Below are 22,619 nucleotides of genomic sequence, written 5' to 3' on the forward strand. Positions count from 1 at the left end.
GCGTGTGATTTTGGCTCAGGTCATGATCTCACGGTTCGTGAGTTCCAGCCCCAGGTTGGGCTCTGTGCTGACAGCTCAGAGCCTGGAGCCTACTTCGGATACTATGTCTCTCTCTCTCTCTCTCTCTCTCTCTCTCTCTCTGTGCCCCTCTCCTGCTTACACTGTCTCTCTCTCTCTCTCTCTCTCTCTCTCTCTCTCTCTCTCAAAAATAAATATTAAAAAAAATTTAAAAACTATTCACGTAGTCCTAATTTCTCACCTTTTGTTATACAGAGATGGTCGAATCCTGGCTGCTGGGGGTAAATCAAATCACCTTCACTTGTGGTGCTTGGAAGCTAAACAGCTATTTAGAATTATTCAGATGCCTACTAAAGTTCGAGCCATTCGCCATCTAGAATTTCTTCCTGATAGTTTTGATGCTGGTTCTAATCAGGTTAGTAATATAAATAAATGTAGGACATTATACTTTCTGAGAAAGAACATATCAATTTCTGAACTATATTAATAGCTCTCCTAGTTAACTTGTACCCTCGTTGTTACAAAGACTTGAAATTGCTGATATTGCGAAGAGTCTAAAATTGAAAAAGTTTTAAAATATTAGGTTTTGTGTATTACTGACAATTTAACCTTTTTCTAAAATCTATATACTTTAAATTTATGTCATACTTTATGACTTACAGGGTGTTTTAACATATTATTTTCTATTTGCACACAGGCATGGAAGGTACTCTCTCCGTTACATAGACTGACATTAAAGCTTAAAAACATTAAGGGACTTGTCAACATTCCTATTAATTGTAAGGATTAAAAAGGAGGAGCTAAGATTAAAATTTTTCTCCTTGTTGGGGCGCCTAGGTGGCTCAGTCGGTTGAGTGTCCGACTTTGGCTCAGGTCACGATCTCGCGGTCCGTGAGTTAGAGCCCCACGTCAGGCTCTGGGCTGATGGCTCAGAGCCTGGAGCCCACTTCCGATTCTGTGTCTCCCTCTCTCTCTGCCCCTCCCCCGTTCATGCTCTGTCTTTCTCTGTCTCAAAAATAAACATAAACATTAAAAAAAAATTAAAAAAAATAAAATTTTTCTCCTTGTTGTACTGTGTTCTACCTACCATAACTGGTTGCCTTAGTTTTATGAAACGTGTTTTCTTTGTATCTTGCCTTAATTTGCAAAGTACTTCCCCCTCTACACACCATTTAAAAATTTTTTTTCTTTGCTTATGTATTTTATTTTATCTTTTTCATCTTTTTTTTTAAGTAGGCTCCATGCCCAACATGGGGCTTGAACTCATGACCCTGAGATCAAGTATCACATGCTCTACTGCCTGAACCAGCCAGATGCCCCCACACCATTTTTCTTTTTAATGGTTGAGTAGTTAAACCTTGACGTTCTTATTTTAAATTGACTATTTTGAGTCTTGTACTTTAACAAGTTATATATAACTCATGACCCTGCGATTCAGAGTTGCATGCTCTACTGACTGAGCCAGGTGGCTGCCTCCAACTTAAGTTTTTGAATAGATAATGCATTCCCAAGGTGGAAAACATAAAAAAAAGACAGTAAAGTGAAATCTCTTCTTTTCCATTTGTCCAGTTATTCTCCATAACTGCTACTGTTATAATAGTCCACTGTTTCTGCCACTTTTTTTCTCTAAAGTTTATTTATTTTGAGAGAGAGCAAGCGAGCACAAGCAGGGAGAGAAAGAGACAGAAACCAAATGGGCTCTGCACTGTCCACACAGAGGACGCAGGGCTCAATCTCATGAACTGCCCCTCTGCCATATAAAAAATGCAGCTTTGCACATTGCTTTTCTTCACTTTTTTTTGTTTTTTTGTTTTTGTTTTCTTCACTTCGCTGCCCTCGAAGATGGTTTATTCTATGTCAGTACAGAGCTTCTTTTTTTTTTTTTTTTTTAACAGCTGCATAGTATTTTATAGGTTTTTAACCAGTCCTTTGTTATTGGGCACCTAACTTGTTTTTAGTCCTTCTTTATTACAAATAACGCTGCACCAGGGTTGCCTGGGGCTGGCTCAGTTGGAAGAGCATGCTACTGTTGGCCTCAAGGTCATGAGTTCAAGCCCCACATTGGGTATAAAGATTGCCTGAGTTAGTGAGTGAGTAAATAAATAGAATAACTGAATAACTTTTTGCATGTACCATTTCATACATCCTGTCTGTAGGATAAAATCCCAGAGCTGAAGCAGTGGTTCTCAGAATCAGGTACATCTGTAACTTTGAGAGATCTTGCCAAATTGCCCCCCAGAGAGGTTGCATCAGCTGTGAATGAGGGGGTTTCCCACAACCTGACCCAACAGAAGAGATTGCCACCTTCAAACCGTCTCCAGCTACTGCCAGACTGTCGTCTTCCATATAACAAGTGACATGAGCATTTCATGCAGTCACATGGTGGCACTGCTTACCAGCCAGTGGCACTGGGAAAAGAGCCTGTGCATAGATCAGGCAGTAGAGGAGTTTATTGTGTATTTGCTTATGCTTTTTTAGTACATGTTTTTAATTTTTCAAACTGTGTGACTTAAGACTAAATTTTTCCCCTTAAAAGACTAGTTTCCTTCTTACCCTTCTACTGTCTGTGCAGCCCACAGACTTTCTTTCTTCCCCCAAATGTTTGTTACCACTGCCCAGAGCTGGGTGCATGAGGGACAGATGCCAGTTCTCATCAAGCTGTGGGTGTGGTGAGCGAGAGCAAGCCCTCCCCTCCTTGCCTCTGACAACCAGTGTGGGGATCCAGGTGAAGGTCTGGCTGATCATTTGCCATAGTCTCCCAGCACGGGCCCCTTACTGGTTTTGGTCAGAGCCAGGCTTACCTGGACCTGAATAGGGCAAATCTACATGAGCCATAATTAGGAATTTTGAAATATATGATGGCCCTTTGTGAATATAATCTCTGACTGTCCTCCCCTCAAAACAAAAACAACCAAACCCCGTATATAAATACATACATATGTGTACATGTAAGTGTGTATAGTTTGACTTTCAGAGAGTTGACTATTTAAAAAATTGATGTATAATTGGCATAAAAGATTAGCTTTATGATGATTCGATATTTTTTTTATAAGTATACTTTGTATACTCCTTTAATGTTTATTTATTTTTGAGACAGAGAGACAGAGCATGAATGGGGGAGGGTCAGAGAGAGGGAGACACAGAATCCGAAAGCAGGCTTTAGGCTCCGAGCTGTCAGCACAGAGCCCGACGCGGGGCTCAAACTCACAGACCGCGAGATCATGACCTGAGCCGAAGTCGGCCGCTCAACCGACTGAGCCACCCAGGCGCCCCATGATGAATCGATATTTTGATTGCAAAATTGTGATATTCGATCATTTCAATTGCAAAATGATCTCTATAATAAGTCTAGTTAACATCTGACACATTTGACTTTTTTAAATGTTTTTTATTTATTATGAGAGAGAGACCGAGAGAGAGTGAGTGGGGTAGGGGCAAAGAGAGGGAGAGAGAGAATCCCAAGCAGGCTCCACGCTGTCAGAACAGAGCCTGATTCGGGGCTCAATCCCACAACCACGAGATCATGACCTGAGCCAAAATCAAGAGTTGGATGCTTAACCGACTGAGCCACCCAGGTGCCCCAAGAGACATTTGACTTTTAAATGTGTTTTGGGGGGGCCTGCATGACTCAGTCATTTGAGCATCTGACTCTTGATTTCGGCTCAGGTCATGATTCCGGGTCAGGGGATGGAGCGCCATGTCCAGCTCTGCACTGAGCGTGCAGCCTACTTAAGATTCTCTTTCTCCCTCTGCTTCTCTACCCTGCTTGGGCATTCTCTCTTTCTCTCTTAGGAAGGAAGGCAGGGAGGCAGGGAGGGAGGGAGGGAGGGAGGTTAAAATAAGTATGTTTTTGGAACTCATATATTATTTCTCTCTACTCTTAGGTTCTTGGAGTGCTAAGTCAAGATGGTATCATGAGATTTGTTAATATACAGACTTGCAAACTTCTCTTTGAAATTGGGAGCCTTGATGAAGGAATTAGCTCATCAGTAATTAGCCCACATGGACGGTACATTGCATCCATTATGGAAAATGGAAGTCTGAACATATATTCAGTTCAAACTCTAACACAAGAAATAAATAAGGTATGTTTTCAAGTAAAGAACATCAAGTTTTTTTAAGATTTAAATGTTGTATCATCAAAAATAAAATCTTTATGCTCCGGTTTTCTAAATTCAGATTATCCTGGATTGCTTATTCATACTTCTGGGTGTGTGTGTGTGTGTGTGTGTGTGTGTGTGTGTGTGTGTGTGTACACACACACACACACACACACACATACATATATACATACATACATGTATACATACATGAATAATGAGGATTGACTCTATACATTTACAAACATAGAAAAAAAGACTGGGAAAATACACACTTCAGAATCATCTGAGAAAAGAGACTGATTCTCAACTGTTTGCTTATCTGTATCTTTTTTTTTTTTTAATTTTTTAAATCCAGATTATCCTGGATTTACAATCCTCATTATTCATGGATTCTTTAAATGTGAACGCGCCACTGCTAAAAATATACTTGCAACTCGAATCCGTACTTGGTGCCTATTCACAGGGATTTGTATGTGCACAGCAGCGCAAACTGTGGGCTGCCCGTCGTGCAGGCTCCCAGCTGAGGCCAGACAGGGCAGCGCATGGCCTTCTTACTTCAGCTCCCGTGACAAGTGTCCTTTCCGTGGTCTAGTTAGTGCTGCATTCTTTAGTTTTGTGCTTTTTGTTATTGATTTTGCTCTTTTAAATGGCCCCCAGACATAATGCTCAAGTGCTGTCTAACATTCCTAAGCATAAGAAGGTTGTGATAAACCTAATTCAGGTACAAGTTATAGTGCTGTTGGCATGAGTTCAATATTAGTGAATCAACAATATAGATGAAATAAGTGTTTTTAAATGGGCACCTGGGTGGCTCAGTTGGTTGAGCATCTGACTCTGGCTCAGGTCATGATCTCGCAGTTCATGAGTTCAAGCCCCACGTCAGGCTCACTACTGTCAACTTGTCAGCGTGGAGCCCGCTTAGGATCCTCTGTCCCCCTCTCTGTGTCCCTCCCCTGCTTGCGCTCTCCTAAAAATAAATATTTTTTAAAAAGTGTTTCTAAACAGAAACACACACTAAACATAGTTATATGTTGATTGGTTGACGTATTGTGATCTCTGGCTCACAGGACCTAACTATTTCTCCTAGGAGCAATGATACAGTATTCACTAACGTGGTATTTGCAGCTTCTTTATAGAACAGAACTACCATGAATAGTGAGGATCTACTGTGTGTGTGTGTGTGTGTGTGTGTGTGTGCACGCACATGACATGCATACATTTTCTTCAACCATATGGAGTTATACTCTACTGTTCTTGTAAACGTTAAACATTTTAATAACATATTATTTGCTCTTAGAGTTTTCAGCTTAGCTGAACTTTACAAAAGCTAGGGAAATGTTACTAATGGAAGCAGGGAAAGATCTGAGAAAAATCAGAATAAGTCATTGACTTCCTCTCTGGTATTTGTTAAGCATTCAATTAAGATCATATTGACCAGAAAACTAACCTATAATAGAAGTAGGAAATCTTTTTTTTTTTTTCTTTTTGGACACATTACCAACACCACTAGTGTCTTTATGGCTATTCTAGGCTTATACAAACGCTCCGGTCTGTGGTCTCTATAAACCCCACCCACGTCCCATTCCTTCAAGTCCTGTTTATTGGGCACTGGAGAACTTCCAGTATTGTTCTAATAAGTACACTAATTCCTACTTAATGTGTTGAAGTTTGAACACTACTAAGGTATGGGAATTCAGGTCATATCTCAGGCTCTGACCTTCAGGAGATTGTATTTCGTGGAAGTGCATGGAGTTCAAAAAGAGAAAATGTGGCACTAGAATAACAATGTTAATAAAGATTTGGAAGGATGGGTTGAGGTTAGAGAGAAGATTGTTCAAGGATATTAAAGATGGGCAATATTCCGAAGTGAGACCTTTTCAAATTTTTTTTTCTTTTTTTGAGAGAGCACAAGCAAGGGAGAGATGCAGAGAGAGAGGGAGAAAGAATCCTAAGCAGGCTTCAAGCCCAGTGCAAAGCTCAACATGGGGTTCGATCTCACGACTGTGAGATCATGAGCCAAAATCAAGAGTCAGATGCTTAACTGACTGAGCCACCCAGGCACCCCAGAAGTCAGACAGTTTTTTTTTTAAGTTTATTTATTTATTTTGAGAGAGAGAGCACCTAAGCAGGGAAGGGGCAGAGAGAGAGGGAGAAAGAAAGAATCCCAAGCAGGCTCTGTGCTGATAGCACAGAGCTTGACTATAGGGCTTGATCTCTCCAACTGTGAGATCATGACCTAAGTTGAGGTCAGGAGTTCAACGTTTAACCAGCTGAGCCACCCAGGTGCCCCCAGACTATTTTTAATTATATTTCATAGAGAAAGAATTGAAAAATTAAGTCATAGAATAAGTGGCCATTTTACTTTTTTTTTTTTTCAGCAGAGCTATTGTTACATTTTGTATTATCCTTGTATTCTTTATAGATGTGAATCAATAACAAGGTATCCTAGAAAAATACTATTTAAAAAGCCTAATAGATACAGTGACAACTTTAAAAGTTTCTTATAACAATTTTAGGACAAAAATGCTGTATCTATACATACGTGTACATTATTTCATTACCTACTCGACACATTTCAGTGTTATGTATTCATCATACTGCAGCTGACAATAGGGAAAAATTTTTTGGACACTTACAGTAGGCTGCAGGTTTCAAAAGCAGAAGTCCTAAACGTATGAAGATAAAATGAGAAAAATCTTTGAAACCTCAAAGCGGTCTTTTAGTTGTCCATGTTATAAAAAAGGGTCAAGATGTTTGCTTTACTCTGTTTTTTTCTTTCAGAGATGAGAGGGGAGGAGGTCAAAAAGTTTGATTTCCTCAGGGCACCTGGGTAGCTCAGTCAGTATAGCGTCCGACTCTTGATTTCAGCTCAGGTCATGATTCCAGGGTCATGGGATTGAGCCCTGCATTGGACTCCATGCTGAGAGTGGAACCTACTTGGGATTCTCTCTTTCTCCCCCTCTCCCCTGCTTGTGCGCGCGCTCTCTCTCTCTCTCTCAGGTAAGTAAGTAAATATTTTTAAAAGTTTGGTTTCCTCTTCAAAGAGCTTTCTTGAGGAGTGATGATTCATTTTCATTATACATGATCTTGGAAGAACACTGTTCTGGCCTTCATGACAGTTTAAACGCAAGGTAATGTGTATAAATTGAGTTTTTCTGAAATCTAATGTGTTCATTTGAACATGTGGGGTATTCCCTGTGTTCTTGTTCTCTGTTCTCATATGAAAGGAATTGGCACTTTGGCTTCCAGGAAAACATTTTTAAAATCACAAATCCACCTTGTCTTTAGCAATAATGGCCTCAAGCATTTATTTTTCTTTTAAGCTTATTTATTTATTTTGGGAGGGAGAGAGAGAACGCGCGCGCGCACACACGTGCGCAAGCTGAGTGGGGGAGGGGCAGAGAGGCATAGAGAGAGAATCCCAAGCAGGCTCTGCACCATCAGCATAGAGCCCCGACGTGGGGCTTGAACTCATGAACCCATGAGACCATGACCTGAGGCAAAACCAAGAGTCAGATGCTTATCTGACAGAGCCGCCCAGGCGCCCTCACCTCGAACATTTAAATGATCTCAGGAAGCTGAGTTATCGTATCTCCTCATTTCCTTTGAACTCAGGGAAGATCTTTTGATCACAAACAGGTATTATTCATAGAGAAACTGCTTCAGTGAATCATTTTCCCTTAAGTAAATTGAAGTTATTGGGGTTTATTTTCCCATAAAAATGAGGGTTTAGAATTTAAGTTGTGCTGTCTGAACTGCCTCGCAAGCTGTGGATGCGGTAGGGGGACTAACAGCCATCTCTCTGCAGATTAAAAAGTGTAACCAAGGACAGAGAGGCAGGTGTCCCAGGCTTCCAGAGGGAAGTCATTTGACAGCTCCTTCAGAGAAAGTTCACTTGAGCCCGAAGAATATTAGGGTGCTTCTCTCAGCATTCTAGAGGGCCCTGTGTCTAACTGTGGCTTCTCTGCTACAAGTTATCACCAAACTACTAACTTTATCATGCAAAGAACTTTATCATGCAAACTACTAACTTTATCATGCACCAAACTACTAACTTTATCATGCAAAGAATGGACTGATATACTATGATTTAAGGCCAGTTTTCAAGGGATAATTAAATTCTATTTATTGTTGCTATTAATTGTGTACCTTTATTGTGTTCTTCTAAGGAATTTCGCAGAAATTGGATTTGACAACCAGGAAGCATTTCTTGAATATTTTATTTACACTTTTGCTTGAAGAATAAGGATGTATGTTAAGGCACATTATGAAACTGTTCAAAACATGTCTTGCAAATCCTATGTGAACAGGTCTGTTTTCCAAGGATAGCCACTGGATTTTATTTTTTTCCCCCTTTTAGCCACCTCCTCCCTTAGTGAAAGTGATTGAAGATTTGCCTAAGAGTAAACTGAATTCTGGTGGCCTTAAGATGAAAGTCACATCAGGAAGAGTTCAGCGGCCAGCAAAATCAAGGGAAAACAAAATACAAGCCAGAATATTAAAACAAGACCTGACTGGTAATTTTGAAAATAAAGAGGTAAGAATATATTCTAATTATGTTTTTGTTTGTCATGACTCTGCTGGGGACAAGATTTATGATACTTAGGCCATCATCACTCTTCCCTCTCTTAGAAGTTTTTAAGAAAGATAGGAAGAGAAGAACTGAATAACTGAAATTATAATGTGCTTTCTAAACTTTTAAGTATACAGTTAGTACATGTTTATGGTTTTTAAAAAAGTCAAACAATACAGGGGCGCCTGGGTGGCTCAGTCAGCTAAGCATCCGACTTCAGTTCCGGTCATGGTCTTGTGGTTCACGAGTTGAAGCCCCGCGTCGCGCTCTGTGCTGACAGCTCAGAGCCTGGAGCCTGCTTTGGATTCTGTGTCTCCCTCTCTCTCTGCCCCTCCCCTGCTCGTGCTCTGTCTCTCTCTCTCTGTCTCAAAAGTAAATAAACATTTAAAAAACATTTTTTTTAAATAGACTATTACCAGCACCCCCAGAAGACCCCCTTCTTCTCCCCTCCAGACCTTTGCCCCCCTTACCCCAAGGATCACTACTCTTCTGACTTATAACACCATAGGTCAGTTCTGCCTTTTTTGTACTTACATAAATCAGGTCATTCAGTTTGTACTCTTTTGCGTCTGGCTTCCTTCATTCAACATTAAGTTCGATATATGTTTGAGAAATCCGTGTAGTTGTAAATCATTCACTTGTAACTGTGCAAAATTCCATCATGTGAATAAGCCATATTTTATCCATTCTGTAGTCAGTAAGCATTCGGGTAGTTTTCTAATTTTTTGTGCTATTAGAAATAGGGCTGCCACTATTCTAGTACATTCTACTACATCTCTGTCTGTGAACATAGGACACATTTATGCCGGATATAAACCTAGCAATGGAATTACTGGCTTATTAGCAATGGGCTTATTCATCTGTAGTAAGTTGTCAGTTTTCCCAAGAAGTTGATTGAAACCATGCGTATTCCCACCAAGAGCTCTAGTATTTGAGAACTCCAGTGCTCCATGGTCTCACCAGCACTTGACATTTTTCACATTAATTTTAATAACCCCTTTTTTTCTCTGAGCATTTGAAAATTGTGAAACTCGTGTAAAAAATATAATGTGTTGTCTACAGGGAAATTCATTAGAGAGCCAGTGCCTGGAGCTTTTAGTGGAGGCTGGCTATGTAGGCATTCTCTGTTTAGTACATGTCAAAATCCCAGAGTCTACATGGAAATTAGGTGTTCAGCATACATCATAGCATACAAACAATTCAGGCACAGTGAGCCGCTCTTACTGGTTCTGGGGATAGTGGGAACTTTCTCGAAATCCAGGTTTCTAGGCACTAGACAAGGCCAAACCTTGTTAGTATGCCTTTCTAAGGGTAGCATTCTCAGACCTGACATGTAAACACTTTTCTGGGCATACCCAGATCCTCATTAAGAGCGTGTTACCCCTGGCTTTGAAGCTCCTGTGTGCTTATCCCCACCCACATCTCTCTCCCTGTCCCAGAGATGTAACTATTGTCCTCGCTTTTGTGCTAATTATGTCCTTGATTATCTTTATAGTTTTATCATCTCTACCTGTAACCCTAAACAAAATATTGTTTAGGGTTTATTTATTATTTTTTTTACTTAAAAAAATTTTTTTAATGTTGATTTATTTTTCAGAGAGAGAGAGACAGAGCATGAGCAGGGAAGGGGCAGAGAGAGGGAGACACAGAATCCGAAGCAGGCTCCAGGCTCTGAGCTGTCAGCACTGAGCCCGACGCAGAGCTCAAACCTGCGAACTGTGAGATCATGACCTAAGCCACAGTTGGACGCTTAACCGACTAAACCACCCAGGTGCCCCAGGGTTTAGTTTTAAAATGCTAAGTAGCAGGCACAAATCTAGCTGTGTAAAGATTGGACAATGTCGTTCCTATTAGTTGATGCTCTAATGAGAGAATAAGCTGAATGTTAGCTCTGAGACGTGGTCTGACTACAGCTTTCCTGAGAATTTACAGGAGCCTTTTCTGGGAAAACTGGGGCCATGATCCCAGTTGACTTCTGGGAAATAAAAGAGACATCACAGTCAGGGCATCTGGCAGAGCTCTAGTATTAGTGAAATTTGGAAATCCCCCAGGATTACATCAGGGAGCATTCTGCTTCTGAGCAACTCTCAGCCAGCGCTAAGAGTAGGGCGAAGGAGAGCCCTTGTGCACGGTGAGATGCATCTCTTCAACGATCAGTGTCAGGACCTGGAAGGGGAAGTGGGATCTTTACCCATAGATGGTCCAGATGAGAACAGATCAAACTCAGGCCAAACTCACCTGGGCATTTTATCTTTGTTTAAAAAAAGGTTGCAGGGGCGCCTGGGTGGTGCAGTCGGTTAAGCGTCCGACTTCAGCTCAGGTCACGATCTCGCGGTCCGGGAGTTTGAGCCCCACGTCAGGCTCTGGGCTGATGGCTCAGAGCCTGGAGCCTGTTTCCGATTCTGTGTCTCCCTCTCTCTCTGCCCCTCCCCCGTTCATGCTCTGTCTCTCTCTGTCCCAAAAATAAATGTTGAAAAAAAATTAAAAAAAAAAAAAAAAAAAAAGGTTGCAGTGGCAGCAGGTGTCCTGCAGATGACAAAAATGAATGTATCTGTTTCATAGATCACACTGCCCCAGTCTCACCCAGTTGCCCAGAGTGTCTGGTGCATGGCTCTCAAATGGGGATCTTCATTCGCTATCATCTTGGGGTTTCCCTTCACCCCTCTCACATTGGCATTGAACTAAGTCAGAAAACCTGGCTTTGAGTCTTTAGCTGAGACTTATTCAGCAAGTTAGTGACCTGAACTCACAGGTTCGTGGCACTGAGCGCTGACCTTCCCATTTTCTCAAAGAAAAGAAAACAGCATCCCATCCGTTTCATTGAGTTGTTAGTATCAAATGAAGTAATCTGTGAAACTGGCTTTATAATCCAAAAATTTATGAAGTATTTTTCCATCAAGATAAAAATTGACTTAAAAGTAAGGCGGGGAGGGGCACCTGGATGGCTCAGTCAATTGAGTGTCTGACTCTTGATTTCAGCTCAGGTCATAATTTCATGGTTCGTGGGATCGAGCCCTGTGTCAGACTTTATGCTGACAGTGTGGAGCCTCCTTGGGATTCATTCTCTCTCTCTCTCTCTCTCTCTCTCTCTCTCTCTCTCTCTCTGCCCCTCCCCTGCTCACACTCTGTTTGAAAATAAATAAACTTTAAAAAAGACCTTCAGATTTCCATTAAAAAAAAAAAATCAAGAAGATGGAAAAAAAGAGGGAGAGGGAAGAAATCGACTGACCATTTACAGAAAAGTTTGTCAAAATTGGACCTAGGGTAATATGTCAGGAACTTTATCTGCACACAGTATGCACACTGGAGAGAGAGAGAGAATAGAAAGTCTCAGATGTAAAAAAATTTTTTTTTTACTGTGTGTTGTGTTCTGAAGTTGGAAAGCCACTGTGGGCTGTGTTACCTTTTCAGTTTTGTGATTACGTCATTTATCGACATTATTTTTTTTCTTTAAGAATGAGGTGTCAGATGGATTAAACAAAAAGCGTTTACAAATCTTATTAAAAGGCTATGGTGAATATCCAATGAAATACAGGTAAAATTTATATTCTTTTATGTTAAATCAGTTGCACCCCCCAAACTTCTCTTGGTTAAAATTCTATTTTTATTTCAGAATGTTCATTTGGCGCTCTCTGCTACAACTGCCTGAAAATCATACTGCATTTAGTAGCCTGGTGGATAAAGGTGTTCACGTGGCATTTCTCAACCTTCAGAAGAAATACCCCATCAAAAGTAGGAAACTACTCAGAGTATTACAGAGGTATGCCCAGTATATTGCAGCAATATGGAATCTTCCTTGAGATAATTTATTAATTACGAATGGGAAGATAGTAATTTTATAGTAGAGAAACTCAGCAGGTACCACCTTAGCCAAGTAGTCAAATTTAAAGTCACCAGCGGTAACACACATCAGTATGTTGCCCATAACTTTCTTGATATTCTTGCCAAACATTTATAACGTCCGTCCACATCATGAGAAAACGTTGAGGGCCAATCTATAAAATAACTGGCATTCCTCAACAATGTCAGTGTCCAAAAAATAAGAGACTGGGGAGCTCCTGCCCTGGAAGAACCTATGGTGACTTAGCGAATGAATGCAGTGTTATATCCTAGACTGGCGAGGTGAAAACCCAGCACACAGGAAAATGGGAACAATGATAAAATCTGAATGAGTCTGATTTAGTTACTAGCATAGTACCGATGTTAAATCCTAAGTGTTGATAACTACTGTGTTTATGCAAGATGTTAACATGAGAAGAATTTGAGTGAGATATACAGGAACGCTCTACTGTTTTTGCAACTTTTCGTAAACCTGAAACTATTTCAAAACGAAAGGTTTAAACAAAAAAAAAAAAGACAGACAAACCTTAAAAGTATCAGGAGTAAATATGGGAGAATTGCAGTCCTAGAGTAAAGCAGGCCTTTTTTGAGCATGACATATCTAGAAGAGCTTGATATGAACAGAAATCTCTACATGTAAAAAAATTCCCCAGAGACATATATGAAGCCGAGAAAGTACGTATATATACAAAACATCAGATAAATGAAAGGCTAATTTCTATACGATGTATTCGTGTAAATGAACATGGAAAGGACCAACCAATAAAAAACAAAAAGGATTGAATGTATAGTTCATAGCTGGGGATATGGTTCTTAAACATGTAAAGATGCTATACCTCCCTTATAATAAATGCTAATCAAAATTACATTGGAGGGGTGCCTGGGTGGCTCAGTCGGTTAAACATCTAACTTTGGCTCAGGTCATGATCTCGTGGTTTGTGAGTTCAAGCCTAACAGCTTAGAGCCTGGAGCCTGCTTCAGATTCCTCCTCCTCTCTGTGCCCCTCCCATGCTCATGCTCTGTCTCTCTCTGTCTCTCAATAATAAATAAACATTACAAAAAAATTTTTTTAACAAAAGTAAAATTACATTGGAAAAAATGTGTATATGTGTATATATATGTATGTATATATATGTATGTATGTATGTATATGTATATATATATATATATATACACAACCATATTGAAATACCATTTTGCATCTAGACTAAAGGTATAAAAAGTAGGTTGATAATAAAACATGTTGGCTAGAGTGAGAGAATGGGCATCCCCTTAACTCTGCTAATGAGAATGTGAACAGACACTATTTTTGCAGAGAATAATTTGGCACTGGCTATTGAAATTAATGCACATGTCCTTTGACTCAGCAATTCCATTTCTAGGAATTTATCCAAATCTATATTCCCACATTAAGAATGATGTAAATACAACAGTAAGCATGGCATTGGTTATAAAGGATTAGAAACAAATGCCCAGTAAGGCCACGTTAAAGAAATTAGGGTATATTTATACAGAACGGTCTTGTGTATCAAAGCTCCACATATACTGATAATGAACTATTTCCAAGACACTATTTAAGCAAAAAATGCAAGGTGCAAAACAACATTTACGTTTGTGATTTTTAAAATCACAATATTTTTTTGTAAAGTAAAGTAAAATCACTATACATTTTGTAAAGTAAAATCACTATACTTTTAACAGTGATTCTGGGGAGGTAAACTAGATGATAAAAGTAGGAGGGAGAACTTTCACCAAATATCCCTTCTGTATCCAATTTTTTTTTTAATTTTTTTTTAACGTTTATTTTATTTTTGAGACAGAAGGAGACAGAGCGTGAACGGGGGAGGGGCAGAGAGAGAGGGAGACACAGAATCGGAAACAGGCTCCAGGCTCTGAGCAGTCAGCACAGAGCCCGATGCGGGGCTTGAACCCACGGACCGTGAGATCATGACCTGAGCCGAAGTCGGATGCTTAACCGACCGAGCCACCCAGGCGCCCCTGTATCCAATTTTTTATCATGTTAATATATTACATAGATGAATTTTAGTAGCAAACTGTTTCCTGGCCTGTATTTCCTTGTCTGATCCACAGAACGCTCTCCGCATTAGCTCACTGGTCTGCCATCTTTAGCGACACACCGTATCTTCCACTCTTGGCATTTCCATTTGTAAAATTATTCCAGAACAACCAACTCATCTGTTTTGAAGTTGTTGCTACTCTCATAAGTAAGTAAATAAGTATGTAATAATGAAACCAGGAGTGGATTCCTGTGTGTTTTTCTGATGTCTTTGCAACTTTGCAACATTCAACAATTCTAGTGGGAAGCAAACAGACTTAGAGCACAAAATGGATGGTTTGGACATTTATACATAAACCTTTTTTTTTTTTTAAATTTACAAGAGAATTTGAAGAGTTACATTTTATTTTTTATTGGCAGGGAGGAGCAGGGGGACAGAAGGAAAGAGAGAGCATCCCAAGCAGGCTCCACAGTCAGTGTGGAGCCTGACGCGGGCCTCAATCTTATGACCCTGGGTTCATGACCTGAGCCAAAATCAAGAGTCAGATGCTCAACTGTTTGAGCCACTGAGGGGACTCAGGATAGTTGCATTTTAGAAGATAATGTTATAGGCCAGATTTTGGTGGTCAGAAGGAAGCAGGTGCTTCACTTACTGAAAGTCAGTTATTATTCATAGGATTTTAGTGAGAACGTAAAGCATTTAGCGCACAGTGCCTAATGTGGCAAGTTCTGGCTGCTATCCTCATTCTCATTATTCATAGTGCACATTTATTGAGAACTTTCTCTTTAACAGGTAGCATTCTTATTATTTTGCCTTTATTAACTTCTTTAAATCTTGCAACAGTCCTATGAGGTAGGTGTTATTATATCCTTCTTATAGTTGAGGAAACTGAGGCACAGATAGCTTAAGTTCCCCAGGGTAGGTTAGTAGCAGAACAGGGATGTGAACCCAGGCAGTCAGACTCTAGCCTGTGCTCCCAACCATTGTGTTACCAGCTCGTCTACACTGAAAACTGAATCCTTTCTTCATCTTAATATAATTGGGTCAGCTAAACAGTTGATAAACCAGATCCAATTTACATTGGTTTAACAAAAATCACCAGTTTCATTTGTATTTTAAATTATTTAAAAAGATTTTCTTGTACAAAGGAGATAAGCACTTAACTATAACAGTAAAATTCTGAAGAGTAGAAATAAAAAGATTCAAGCATATATATTGTGAATATTTTAGTATACTTTATGTTTTTTTGTTCATTTAATTACATTGCATTTGATTTGATAACTTTTTCCTGATCATTGGAGAAAATATAGGAAAATATACAAAAGAAAATTCACCAGTGTTCCTCCTCCCCATGTATAATCTTTGATAATACATTGATGAATTTCTTTTTAATGTTTTATTTATTTTTGAGAGACAGAGCATGAACAGGAGAGGGAGGGCAGAGAGAGAGAGAGGGAGACACAGAATCCAAAGCAGGCTCCAGGCTCTGAGCTGTCAGCACAGAGCCCGACGCAGGGCTCGAATTCACAGACCACAAGATCATGACCTGGGCCAAAGCCGGACGCTTAACTGACTGAGCCACCCAGGCAGGCACCCCCATACACTGATGAATTTTTTTAAGTTTTTAATTTATTTTTGAGAGAGACAGAGTACAAGCAGGGAAGAGGCAGAGAGAAAGAGAAAGAGAGAGAGAGAGAGAAAGAGAATCCCAAGCAGGCTCTACCCTGTCAGCACAGCCAAACGCAGAGCTCAATCTCACAAACCATGAGATCATGACCTGAGCTGAAATCAAGAGCTGGAGCTCAAATGACGAGCCACCCAGGCGCCCCTTGATGAATTTCTTGTAAGAGCATTTCCCCCAAATCATTAAATATTCTTAAAAAACATAGTTTATTCCCTGCATAATGTAATATTTCATTATACAGGTATATCATAGTTTAGTGCCAACTGCTAGACTTTTAGTTTTTCTGATAATTTTTCCATACTTAAAAGCAGGTTTTTAATTTTTATATTTTTATAATTATACTATTTTATTTAATATGTATATTTCTTTTTATAAACTTTATAAATATTTTAGTGACTGTAATATTCTTTTTTTTTCCCACGTGATTATAATAGTCTCTAATGTGAGTGTACTAGTCTGATCTGTTGTTGAACATTTAGGTTATTTTTAATTTTTACCTAGTTAAAGAAGCAGTGTTATAATGATCTTCACATATAAATATTTACAGTATTTTCTCTTGGTCAGATTCCTACAATTGGTATTATTAGGTCATAAACTATGAGTATTCCAACTGATTCCTCAGAAGGGTTTTCCTAGTTTACTCTGGCAATAACACTTAGAGTTTTAAAAGGAAAAGAAGCAACTCAACAACAAAAAGACAATCCAATTTTTATATGGGCATAGGACTTGATTAAACATTTCTCCTTAGAAGATACACAAATGGCTAACGAGTACATGAAAGGATCCTCTGGATCATTAGTCATAAAACCACACGCCAGGGTACCACTTTATACCTACTAGGATGGCTATAATTAAAAAACAGAAAAAAGCACAAGTGTTGGCGAGAATGGAGAAAAATTGGAACCTTCATACACTGCTGGAAATGTAAAATGTACGTTCACTGTGGAAAATTGGCAGTTCTTCAGAAAGTTAAACATAAAATTACCATATAACCCAACAATTGCACTCTTAGGGATATACCCAAACGAACTGGAAACAGAGCCCCGATCAGATACTTGGATGTGAATGTTCATGGCAGCATTATTCCAAACAGCCAAAAGATAGAAACAGCCTGAGTGTCACCATCACCATCCTCATTATGTTAACATCATTGTTGTTAACAGGTGAATGGATAAACTCTCTCTCTCTCTCTCTATATATATATATATACATATATATATAGTCAATGGAATATTATTCCATCATCTAAAGAAATGAAATTCTGATACATGGTACAACATGGATGAACCTTGAAAGCATTATGCTTAGTGAAATAAGCTAGGCATAAAAGGACAAATTTATATGAAATATCTCAAATAGGAAAATTTATAGACGTAGAAAGTAGATTAGAGCTTACCAGGGGCTGTGGGAGGTGGAAATAGGAAGTTAGTGCTGAATGGGTACAGTTTCTTTTTGGAAAAGGATTTTGCAAATAGTGATGGTTACACAGCACTGTGAATATAATTGATGGCACTGAATCGTGCACTTAAATATGGTTAAAGTGGCACATTATGTTTTACCATAAGAAAGGCTTATTATATCTAGGTAAGCGTGCAAAACTAATTGATATTTCCAGTAAAATCTTGTTACATCCCTGGAGTATGATTGTGTGCTAGGGAAATTGATTTTCTCTTCTAAACCTGAAATCTAAATCTAGAAGATCCATCATGATCAGCATGAGTAGCTGTGAGTTTTCATCAAGGGTCTCAAACTAACTTTATTGCAAGTAAACATTTACTGAGCTCCAACTAAATGTTAGCGCTGCTTGCAATATGCCGTTGTTCTGGCTTTTTAGGTTCACAGTCTACTTGGGACCCAGGGGAAAGTTTGATGGAACACGGTCACTTTGATGTAGAATTTGGAATGTTTATGAGTCTTCTGTAGGCATTCTTTATGGTCTTTTATGACCAAGAGGAAGTTGTTGTGGTTTGGTCAGGGATCTCCACACAGGTATTTCTCTTTATCCTGCTCCCCGTTCTGTCACCGGGTCCTCTACGCACACTCTGTTGTGGTGACACCGAGCAGAATGAAAGAAGAGAAGGCAAACAGTTTCTGTGTAAAGCGGGGTTTCCCTCATGCCTAAATGAGAACACTGTTCTGTTGATGAAGATTTAGATACAGGAATCAGGGCTGTGTGTGTGTGTGTGTGTGTGTGTGTGTGTGTGTGTGTTAAAATTCCTAGCACTAGCAGTGTCTGAGACATGGTAGGTACTTAGTACATGTTGCTGAACTGCATTTTTTTCTTTTTTTTTTTTTAATTTATTTATGAGGGAGAGAGAGAGCTCATGAGCAGGGGAGGAGGAGAGAGGGAGAAAGAACCCCAAGCAGGCTCTACACTAACAGCACGGGGTTTGAGCCCACAAATCGTGGGATCGTGACCTGAGCCAAAATTCAGAGTTGGACGCTTAACCTACTGAGCCACCCAGGCGCCCCTGAACTGGATTTTTCTTTTAAAGTTAACTTAAAAGCAGCAGTTAAAGAAGTTGAAGTAATGTCTTTTAAAGTTTAGTCTTTGCAAGAGTTTATTAATGCCTTAATTATTAACTCAAATTTACTTTCTAATAAATAATTGACTTCTGGCATTAGTGAGCCCTTTATAAACCCTGTGTATCCAAAATTCTGCTAATCGAAGCCTTCTTTTGCTAATATGAGAAAGAAGAAGATCTTATCATCATAGGATGAAATCACAACTCAATGTTTAAAGTAAAAAAATCTGAATTTAATAATTAAGGAGCACTGTGGTGGTTAGATACAGTTCATTGAGTGAAACGTACTGATCTTACCAGGGTTTTTGAGGAGAATGTTTTGGGGGTTGCAGTGGTTACTCAGTGAGTTAAAGTCAGCTTTATGTTAGTTTTTTTCTTTTTTTTTTTTGAGAGACAGAGAGACAGAGCATGAACAGGGGAGGGTCAGAGAGAGGGAGACACAGAATCAGAAGTAGGCTCCAGGCTCTGAGCTGTCAGCACAGAGCCCGACGCGGGGCTTGAACTCACGGACCATGAGATCATAACCTGAGCCGAAGTCGGCCGCTCAACCGACTGAGCCACCCAGGTGCCCCTAAAGTCAGCTTTAGAAGCATCTTTAGCAGAATGCTTTCCACTGGCTGACTTTCAGAGGATACCGCTGTCACTGTTTGGTTTTCAAAGATAGGTCAACTGAATAGGTTGTCATTGATGACATAGATTTAAAAACAATGCTGGGGGCTGTGGTGCGCCTGGGTGGCTCAGTCGGTTAAGCCTCCGACTCAGCTCAGGTCATGATCTCACAGTTTGTGGGTTCGAGCCCTGTGTCAAGCACTGTGCTGACAGCTCAGAGACTGGAATCTACTTCAGTTTGTGTGTCTCCCTCTCTCTCTGCTGCTGCTCCCTGACTCTCTCTCTCTCTCTCTCTCTCTCTCTCTCTCTCTCTCTCTCTCAAAAATAAATAAACATTAAAAAAAATTTTTTTAATTAAAATACAAAAATGAAAACAATTCTGGTGGTTACTTGTTACCATGGCTGTGGAACAGTCATTCTTGTCCTAGTAATGGAGACATGTTTATTCTCATATAACATTTCAAGAATAGGGATTTGATACATGCCCATTTTTTTAATGTATTGCTACTGATGCATAAGAATGTAATTTTTAACATTTCCCGTGAACTTTTCTAATTTTGATTAGGTCTGAACTTGAGTAGATTTCAGGAGATTGGCACTTAACATTCATCACATTTAATGAAGACTTAACAAGGAACCTTTTTTTCGAAGGGTCATTTTGTTAACCAGGAGAAGCAGGAAGCAGAGTGCCCTGTGGTGAGGATCAGGAATACTTTGGGAAGTTTTGTTTGTTTTAATGGACACTTTGTCATTGACCGCTCTCATTTGGAGAAATTGGCCAGTTCTACAGACCTAAAATACTAAGTTAACATGATGGAACTTTAAAATCGATTATTCTAGAATTTAAAGAGTTATCATGTTTTCTTTATTAATGGGCATATTAAGGACATAGAGTGGATACATTTAAGAATTACGAAGTCCTTTGATAATACAGAATGGTAAAGATAAATTTCCCATTTTTTTCTTCATAGTCAATTGGTGTCAACACTGGTTTGAATATTTTCCTAATCCTCCTATCAATATTCTCAGTATGATAGAAAATGTTCTGGCATTTCACGACAAAGAACTACTGCAGCATTTCATAGATCATGATATAACTTCCCAGGTAAGAAGTAAAAGGTTTTTAGAATAACATGATTTATTTTGGAAGCTCACATTGGTGCTGGTATAAATATAGCAGTATTTTCTTGAAAGTATATAATAAAAAACCGGTCACCTTTTATATTTTGGAATAAAGAATGGAATAAAAAGTATTCCATTCTTTTTCTCCATTAAACCGCTCTCCTAAAAATCTATAAAGAAGGGTCCATAGTGAGGTAGTTCTTTTCATAATTGTTTTTGATATAACGATTTTTTAATAGCTACATCAAATGTAAGAGAGTATTAGCAATGAAGACTTACGGCTTTTCTGTAGAAGACTGATCAATTTTTCCTTATTGATTGTAGCTGTATGCATGGCCTCTTCTTGAAACCGTTTTTTCAGAAGTACTAACAAGAGAGGAGTGGCTAAAATTATTTGATAATGTCTTTTCCAACCATCCTTCATTCCTCCTGATGACTGTCGTGGCCTACAACACATGTTCCAGGGCTCCTCTGCTCAACTGCAGTCTCAGAGATGATTTTGAGGTAAATATCCTTGTTCTCAAGTAGCAGTTCTCAACTTTCATGTATTTCAGTTGAAAACTCCATTCGCTTATTGAGTACCTGTTGCACGTCCGGCGCCCGTGGAACGTGGTAAACAGTGGAGAGCAAGTTAGATCACATCCTTACCCTGACATCGTTGGTAGATAATTCAACAGACAGTTACAGCAGACTAACTGTCTTAAAATCATCCCTTTAGAAAACAAACTCGGTAGCACTGGAATTTAGTGCTTGTTGCCTACGGAAAGGATGTTTAACAGTTTGGTCGTTGTTAATTCCGTGCGTGGTTTTATCAGCGATCCATCTGGTCCGTGACAATCTGCATGCTTATTACACACACATACAAAGTGGTAACTAGGAGAATTCTGAGACTTGGCCGGAATTAGCATTAGAGGAGGTTTTTAAAGGGGGAGGTTTTTTCGGTAGACGGGATGAATTGGGTTTGTTTGTTACTTATTTTATGGTTCCCGTCAAACTTTATTTTTACTTAATGTTCGCAGGATACATCCATATATGTATGTTAGAGTTCGGACCTGCCAGCAGAACAAGTTAATGTGGAAACAGTTCAGATATGTTTAATGAATCAAGCTAATTTATTTTCAGTTTTATTTATTTTGGATTTTGAAGGGAAAAGAACGCAAGCAGAAAAGTTTATTCCATTGTTGGGTGAAGCATTCTTCTTCTGATACAAAGGAAGCCTTTGGTTTGAGTTCAGATTTTCAAAGTATTATTTCAAATGTTTGGTTTTGAAATTTTATTTGACTTTGAAAATATGAAATTGGATCTTCATTTTAAAACTTAGGTTAAAAATAAAAACGTTGAAAAAATTTAAAAAAAAAAATAAAAATAAAAAAAAAAATAAAACTTAGGTTAAGAAAAGCTTCAGCGAATTTGCCAAAAAAGAAAGAAAGGCAGTAGGAAGGGAGGAAGGAGGAAATCCTCCTAAAGATAAATTCACATTTACTTTTTAAACTCTTGTTTTAATTCTACCTCATAATGGCTTTGTTAGGTAAATCTCAACTCAAACACAAAATTTTCTTACAGTATTTTTTTCATCATCGGAATAACCTGGATATAAGTGTTGTGATTAGAGAAGTTTATCATCTCATGGATACCACTCCTACCGATATTCATCCGAACGGCAAGCTTGATGCTTTTGTGGCGTTGACGAAAGGGCAATATCCAGTATTTAACCAGTATCCAAAGTTTATCGTGGACTATCAGACACAGGAGCGAGAACGAATAAGGAATGATGAGTTGGACTTCTTAAGGGAGAGGTAATCATAGAACAGTTGTTATTTGTGTGATAGAAGCAAAATCTGTTAAAAATACAGACAAGAAATTTTTTGTAAGAAACACAGATAAATTATTAAGTATTTGTGTAAAATCAGAGTTTGAAGGCTAGAAATATCTTTAAAGATATTTAATTCTTGTATATAGAAGTAAAATAATGACATTTTGATCTGGTATACATTTTGTGTTTTAGTTGTTCTTGGATTTTAAGTTACTCAGTTTTCTTTGTTTGCATTTTTTTGTGAGACTTGTGTAGGGCATCTTTTTCAATGCTTTTTTTTTTTTTAAGTTTATTTATTTTGAGAGAGAGAGAGC

The 22,619-nt window shown here is 38.9% G+C and overlaps 1 protein-coding gene across 8 annotated transcripts in view; it reads left to right on the plus strand.

Moving 5' to 3' along the window:
• The window catches only part of TBC1D31 (TBC1 domain family member 31), a 75,656-nt gene that overhangs the window by 26,590 nt on the left and 26,447 nt on the right, over positions 1-22,619 (plus strand). For all 8 annotated transcript variants that reach the window (XM_045050115.1, XM_045050114.1, XM_045050118.1 and 5 more), the window contains 9 exons: positions 274-433; positions 3,903-4,103; positions 8,482-8,658; positions 12,150-12,229; positions 12,308-12,454; positions 14,626-14,759; positions 20,342-20,475; positions 20,817-20,996; positions 22,056-22,288. In XM_045050115.1, coding sequence (XP_044906050.1) covers positions 274-433; positions 3,903-4,103; positions 8,482-8,658; positions 12,150-12,229; positions 12,308-12,454; positions 14,626-14,759; positions 20,342-20,475; positions 20,817-20,996; positions 22,056-22,288 — 1,446 coding nt within the window. The remainder of the gene's footprint in view (positions 1-273; positions 434-3,902; positions 4,104-8,481; positions 8,659-12,149; positions 12,230-12,307; positions 12,455-14,625; positions 14,760-20,341; positions 20,476-20,816; positions 20,997-22,055; positions 22,289-22,619) is intronic.

This window comes from Felis catus, chromosome F2 (genome assembly GCF_018350175.1).
Source record: "Felis catus isolate Fca126 chromosome F2, F.catus_Fca126_mat1.0, whole genome shotgun sequence".
Taxonomy (NCBI): Eukaryota; Metazoa; Chordata; class Mammalia; order Carnivora; family Felidae; genus Felis; species Felis catus.